The sequence below is a fragment of the Pogona vitticeps genome, chromosome 7 (genome assembly GCF_051106095.1).
Source record: "Pogona vitticeps strain Pit_001003342236 chromosome 7, PviZW2.1, whole genome shotgun sequence".
Classification (NCBI taxonomy): Eukaryota; Metazoa; Chordata; class Lepidosauria; order Squamata; family Agamidae; genus Pogona; species Pogona vitticeps.
In genome coordinates this window covers 27723502-27731022 of record NC_135789.1, presented here as the reverse complement: position 1 = coordinate 27731022, position 7521 = coordinate 27723502, and the positions used below count along the sequence as shown (strand labels likewise).

The window sequence follows — 7521 nt, the reverse complement described above, 5'->3', positions numbered from 1 at the left end:
GCACTCCCCAGACCTGCAGTACACATAGCACTATCAAGGCCTTACCTGTTTTTGAAAACTGGATACAGTATTTTATTGTGTGTGGTTTTTTTTTAGGGGTGTGTGGCAGCTTTTCTGTGCACTTACCCAATCTCTTTAATTGTTTAGTTAGATCTTAAAATCTGACATGATGGATACTGTGCATCCATGCAAGGCTCAGCCTTATATTGGGTCAGCTATGTTTTGAATGTGCAAAGCAGTCGTCCCTGGGGTCAGTGTCTCTGACCGGTGTGTGGCTCCCTCCCACCACAGTCCTTCTCTCCCGCCTGTGTAACAAAGAGTTCTGGAGACGGTCGTTCTTGAGTTAATATGTGACATCAGGAAACACAAACCATCTTTCAAGCTGTTAAGTCCTGGTTTAACTGCACAAGAGAACACACGCTCTCTCCATCTTAGATAACAGCACAGGCTGGGAGTTTCCTGTTCAGAATGTGGCTTGTTCTGCTCTGCTGTGGATTTGATTCCAGCCAGTCTTACATGATCTGGACAGCAGGGCTTCTGGGTCCTAGTGGAATGCAACCTTTTCCTTCCTCTTGCCATCCCTAAGCCATATTCTGATTTAACACTCCTCCAAACAAAACAGCCACGATTCAGTTGTGTACTTTGGTATCAACCAGCAGAAGAACTGGGGATTTATTTGCCTCCTTGCTCTTGCTATAGCCGATGACAGTGCCAAAAACCTGCTACATACCTTCCATGACAGGTTTCAATTATACATCAAAGGGAAATGGAAGGGGGGGGATTACTGATTTGCAAGGGGAATGCAGTGGAAGTATGCTGTTGAAACCTATAAAAGTTTTTTAAAAATATCTGCACTTAGAAAACGCAGATAGCATGAAGGCAGAAAGTACTGATATAATTTTCTTTTCACCCTACTTGCCTTTTAGCTGGTATGCTTGTATGTACATGTGTTTGCTTTACTAAGTATTAACTTATAAGGGCCCTCACTTACAAACTTAAATAAAATACAAACACAAAAATCAGTGATACATTTATAGACCACTAAAAAAAATCATCCCACAATACACGAGCTTTTGTGGATCAAAAAACCCCCACTTCATCAGGTTTGTACCAGTGTGAAGAAATTAAAAGCCAAAAGTTTGTGGCAAGATGGATTTTGCCATGCACACTGAAGTGACACATGGAAGCTGACCATCTCAGTTAGAGAATTTTGAAGGCCATCTAACACTGAATTCCTATGTATAACTCAGCATACATTCCCACTGAGTTCAGTGGAGCTTGTTCTCAGAAAAAGATTTAACAGCCTGGCAGTCTGGCTCTTGTTTTCTTTGTCTCAAAAAAGAAGAATAAACAAAAAAAGGAGAGAAAATAATGCCCTGTAGGAAATCTCCATTAGCAAGTTTTAAAATAGTAACTATTTCTCAATGTAATTGCACCCCAGTATTCTAGACATGCCTCTTTGTCTTATTGTACTGTGCACCCCCCGAGAGGTAGGATGAAGGCTTTTTAGCGAGTGTGTGGGAGTCAGCCAGCTTTTGAGAAGAAATCAAAGCTAATAAAAGCTTTCTTTCTGTGAAAACAATGAACATTCCTGCTCTCAAAAGTCCCAACGCTGTTTAGCTTCTGAAAGTGCTGCTGCCATTACCTGTATTAAAATAGATAAAATAGAGTAATTGCTTTTTAAATATTATGATTTCAGTCTAAAGTAAATATGCTAAAAGAATAACATGGGTATTCGTAAAAGCCCCCTGAAAAGTGCACCCAAACTTCAGTTTATATTATTCTATTTTTTATTAAGTGTTATTACTCCTATACATTGCCCAATAACCAGAATTTCCTGAACAGCATACAGGGAAACTAAAGACACAAAGTATGACATACAGTAGGACCCCACTATCTGCAGGATCAGTACGTACCTGCTGGCTGAAAATACTAAATAACCCCCACCCCCCACCTCAGAAATACCTATTTATATGAATTTCCAGGGTGTATTTACCAGAACTGGCCAATAGAGGGAGCCAGAGCCCATGTAATGTATGGAGTTCAAGACTTCCGCGTTTTTAAGCATCTCTGGGGGAGGGGCTTGGAACTGATCCCTCCTCCAATGCGTGGTCCTACCGCAATAAAACAATAGTAATGGCAAAAGGCAACCAGAACAATGTAGGTAACATCAGCAGGAAAAGGTAGAAATAGTATATCAGAAAAGCCATTATAGAACCCAGTGGCAGATCAAAAGGGGAAAGATCTCACAGTTCTTAAATGCTGGGATGCAAACAAACAAACAACACAACAGTGTGGGCAGCGGGAGAGAATTCCACAGACAGGTCATCATAGCAAGAGAACAAACCAGAGAATCTACAAAGTGTAAGAACTGGTCCAGTTGTGCCTGAATTAAAACTCAGAGCTGGGTCCTGGGATACTTCTGATGGCCTTGCCTCCTTCCCTGTGACACCACCCCTTGGGGGTTTCCCAGTTTTTATCCTGCCGCCCCCCCCCCATCCTCCTGAAAAGCTGAAATGCCTCTGTTGGCACTCTAGTTACTAAAAGTAACAGCTTTAAGCTAAAATATGCTGGTCGTTTTCGTGATATCTTTTTGCATTTGGAACCACCCACTACTGGAATCCTCCCAATTTCTCTGGATTTCAATTGTGCTCCCTACATTTACTTTAGGATGCCTACTGCAGTGTAATGAATAGGGTGATGGGCCAGGACTCAGGAAACCTGAGTCTGAATCCCCATTCAGCCATGGAAACTCACTGGGGAGATGGAACTGGCAAAACCAGTCTTTAAATATCTCAACTACCTTGAAAGCCCTGTTAGGGTCACACAAGAAGTCAGTTCTGACTTGATGGCACATATGCTTGCTTTAAGAAGAGGGCACCCCCCCTCCAGCGCAAGCTGAACAGTATTTAGCAAGAGAGATTATCCACCGACATGGAATATTGCCATTTTGGGAACACACAGTCTTTCTCCCATCATATCTTTCCCACAAAAGGTGAAATCCAGACAACCAAAAACATATTGTCAATTTAAGCTTGAATCAAGGAAATAAGTGCCGGATGAGTTGCTTGTCAGATTTCTGATCCACAATTAGGTGGATTCCAAGGAAGGCAACCAGACCCTTTTTAAATGAGTGCTGATTTATTGCAAAATCTTGTGCAACTTTTCTCATGCAGGTGCAAATTGGCAATTGGATTCTGGCTGGCTTTTTTTTTAAGGACCAAGCACTGAAAAATAGGAGCTGTTACTCCTGATTGGGCTCAGATGGGTCACGTGTCCTTACTCACCCAACCCACCCTTCAAAAATATTCCACTGTTCAATATCTTCCCTATTTCTTTGGCATTATAATGCATGAGGCAGCAGATGAGATCTTAGTGCAGGACTCAAAGATGGTCATGTATGCTAATCTCAACCCTCCCTCCAATATTCAGTTTGCCTCTGAATTGCTTCCCTGTGAGTAGGGGGTTGCTCCCTTGAGCATCTTGTCTCTTTCTCCCAGTGATAGAACCAACACACTTCTGCTTGTAGAGGGAGCAAAAAAGGGCCTGGTTTCTCATTTGTCTACTCTTCTGTTGAGGACCAAAGGCTTTGTGAAGTGTTTTTCTCTCCTGCTCCATTCCACCCTTCCTGGTTAACACCATCTGACGGACCCTCTGGGCCAAAGGCAGGAATGTGTGGGAGATGGGGATATTTCATGCCGAACAGACCCAAGCGTTTCATCAGCACATGGTTTCCCTCGCATGAGCCCCGAGGGTCGCGTTTGTGGCATTTAACAAAAGCACACAAGTTGGCCAGCCTGGGAGACTGGACTCTTACTGTTTCTTGAATGGTCTTAAATTGACAGCCATTTAAAAAAAAATCCGTTTAAAGGATTGGTAACCCTTTCCCCCAAAAAAGCAACAGAAAAAAAATATCATAGTGAAGAAAGCAATGAGTTACTGAAGGTGGATCCCAGTATTAATAGTAGCAGGTTGCTTAAGGAGTGTGTGCATGCTTTGTAAGGAATTATACAATAAATGCCGTTTTAATTTTCCAAGCGTTGCTGCTCTCCAGGGTGGCCCAGTTGGTGGCTCATGTATTCCCTCTCTTCCAGAATGGCATAAGAGAAGGTCCCATGCCAGGTCCGACTCTGTTCCTCTAGTAGTCTAGAGACAGGCAGGAGTCATCCCTTGCAGGGCATAAAGTCCTACCCCAGGAATGGCTAAGACGAGGCAAATGGTGAAATCAAAATTAGGTGCAGCAGGGCACTGACTTCCAAGTTTTCTAAGAACGCTTTTGAAACCAACATTAAAAAGCTGCACCTTGTACTGTAGTGGAAGAGACCGGGAGCAATCTATGAGGAGCCAGGTGCCCACAGAAACAGCGTCACCAGTTTCTCAAAATCTCAGCAGTGCAGGACTCATCAGACAGAGGCCTTTTCCTATCGCGAATCTCTTGTCTTAACTGGTTGATGCTGGCCAGGATCCGGGCCCTTCTACAGGAAGCACATGCATCCTCTCACTGAGCAATGAGGGTCCTTTAGTCATGGCTTTTTTTACCCTGTGCTTCTTCTGGATCATGCTGGTCGCTGCATGGAGCCAACGACAGCAGGTCTGGGCCAAACGAACCATCCCTTCCAGGTAGGCCCCTATGAAGTGTTTATATTGTCTAGGGAAGATGGTTTATGCAAGCACCTTGTTGCCCTGAAAATCAGCCCTAGTATGATTTTTCAGGATGCTCCTAGTATAAGCCCTACCCCAAAAATAAGCCGCTGTTAAGTGAAACCCCGCCCTCCACCCTTGTGCAGCAACCAGATGGCATGACTGTATTTGAATAAGTGTAGATGGTTGTACATGAAAAAAAAAAAAATAAACCATCCCCTGGAAATACTGTAAACCCTAATGCATTTTTGGAGCAAACATTAATATAAGGCCCTGCCTTATTTTCGGGAAAACATGGTAGAAATCCACTCTTGAGTCTGAAAACCTGCTCCCTGTCATTTTTTTTTAACAATGTGTGAACGTTCAAGCTGCCTAAAGCATACAAGATGATGGGTTTATAGAAGGTAATTTATAGAAAGGCATACTTTCCTTTGTCTATCTCCCCCCAACACCCGCTCAAAGGCAGGCGCGCTTGCCAGCCTTACAACTACCCTGCAGAGTAGACCCCCCCCCCCCACACACACTCTCTCTCTCTCTCTGCACGGGCTTCTCCGAGGCAACTCCCCGGGGATCGTCCAGCCGCCCGGACCTGCTCAGCCCCCGGGATCCTCTCCCTCCCCCGCCTCCTCCCCAGACTACAACTCCCAGCTGTCTTCGCGGGCAGTGACCTTCTCCCCCCCCCTCGCAGCTGGTTCAAGACGAGCCCGTCGGAGAGCCGCGGGAGGGAGGCAGGCTTGCGCTCGGCTGTTTTGGCAGGGCGGCTGCTGCTGCTGGTGGGGCTGGAGGAGCTTCGCTGCCGTCATCCGCATTTGTCGCCCGCCTGCCCGCCCTCGTTCCCTGGTGGGGAATTATTAGACCCGTTCCTTTCCTCCTCTGGCGTTCCTCCCGTTCGCTTGCGTGTGCAGAAGAAGATGGACCGCATCCTTTTGCACTCCTTGACTTAAGCTTATAATTAATAGTGGCTTTTTTTTGTTTTTTAAAGGGAGCGATCGTGCATGGATTTCCCACCAGAGCCTTGAAACTCGCCGCCTCGTCTCCCGTCTTTTCGGGCTCGTTGGCGAGGCGGGTCCTCGCCCCCCCTCTCCGCCGCCTGCCTCCCTCCCTCCCTCCCTCCCTCTCCACCCCGCGGGTCGAGACCCGAGGATCCGCTTTGCCTGCCTGCCTGCCCGCACGCCACCCCACCTTCCCTGATGCCGAGGCATGGATAAAGCAGCCGCCGGGCGAGCCAGAGCAGCCGAGAAGAAGATGGTCGAGAAAAAAGAAAGTAACGGGAAGGAAGCGGCGGCGGGCGGCGGCGGGCGGCGCAACCCCCGGGCCGGGGACCGGGGCTCGGCGGCGGCGGCGGCGGCGGGCGGGCCGGGCCGGGCCGGCTGCGCGCTGCAGCAATGCGGGCAGCTTCAGGACCTCATCGACATCTCGCTTTCCAGCCTGCAGGGGCTCCGCACCAAATGCGCGGCGTCCAACGACCTCACCCAGCATGAGATCCGCACCTTGGAGGTAGGCGCCGCCGGACCGATCCCACCCACCGACCTGCAAAAAGTCTCTCTCTTTCTCTGTGTGTGAGTGAGTGAGAGAGACAGAATTCGAACTCTAGATCTGAATCTACTTAGTCCCCCACCTCGGGAGGGGGATTCTGGCAGCTTTTGCCGTACCATTGTTGGCGGTGGGGGGGTGGGCTGCTGAAGGAAAGAAGAGGAAGATACGCCTGAATTCATTTCCTGCCCACTCCTCCCGAAGCGATGGCTTGTGTTTGTTTACTTACCGGATAGCATTCTTCCACCCTATAGGACCAACAGTCTTATCTCTGCGCTGTTTTTATTTTTGCTCTTCATTGATATCCCACCTTGCTCCCCAATGATTGGGTGTGTGTTGGTTTGTTTGTTTTTTGCAGACCCTTGCTGATTAGGGCCAATTAAATATTTGCAGTGTTTTTTATTTATTAATTTATAGGATTAGGCCTGGGATGTCATGTTCCTTTACCTTATATTTGTGGTGCATTTTATTCATCTATGGTATCTATTTTCTTTTTTTGGATGGTATGGTCCCCCCCCCACCATTAGAAACAACTAAAGATGCATGTTTGTGTTTGTTTACCCCATAAAGCCAACAATATATTTGTGATATTTGTATTTATAGATTCCATTTATTGCCCAGTTTTCTCCAAAAAAAAATGAGGATGGTTGTGATAGTATTGAGCTAGTGTGGTGGCTTAATTCTTCCCCCTCCCCTTCTGAAGAGTCATATGAGAATAAAAAAAAGCAGGCAGACAGTAATTAAAAAAAAAACACCCACAGGTTTCTGGCATCACATTCGTAGGTGTGTTTACTCACAAGTAAGTCCAAGTTAATCCAAGTGTGACTTACTCCCAGATATGTTTCTATGCTTTTTAAAACCTCCTTGCAAGACTGCAGAACTACAGAGGCAGCCTGTGATGTCTCTAGTCAATATGACCAGTTAATAAAATCATTAATCAATTGGGGACATATTTCAAAAGGAGGAATCTGCAGGACTGGAGCAGTGCCTCCCAGTTCTGTCTCCTCCCTGTCTCTTTTCAATTTTGTTTTTAAATTCCATGGCCATAAAAACAGCCTGCTATCATTTCTTAAATTCTAGTAGGTTTTCCTTGAGAAAGGAGTTCTCCCCACCTCTTGCAACAAAAACTCTTACAGTATGCTCGAGGTGTGGGAGATAAAGGGAGAAACAGAAATCCTGGCTCTTTTCAACTGAAGTGTTTTAATGAGGGTTTTAAATTGGCTACACACAGTTCTTGAGGCACCTTGCAAAGCTAATACCAAAAATGTGAAATCTTCCATCACCCTTGAAAGATAAAGATCAATACAATCATTGTTGGTCCTTCTCCTACAGTGTTATAAGGTTTAG

General features: G+C 45.9%; 1 protein-coding gene across 1 annotated transcript in view; it reads left to right on the top strand.

The window, feature by feature from the left end:
• Nucleotides 1–5707: 5707 nt before the first annotated feature.
• KSR1 (kinase suppressor of ras 1) overlaps nucleotides 5708–7521 on the top strand; it is a 95432-nt gene continuing 93618 nt past the window's right edge. Inside the window, exon 1 of the mRNA XM_020786925.3 lies at nucleotides 5708–6138. Coding sequence (XP_020642584.3) covers nucleotides 5842–6138 — 297 coding nt within the window. The 5' untranslated portion in view covers nucleotides 5708–5841. The remainder of the gene's footprint in view (nucleotides 6139–7521) is intronic.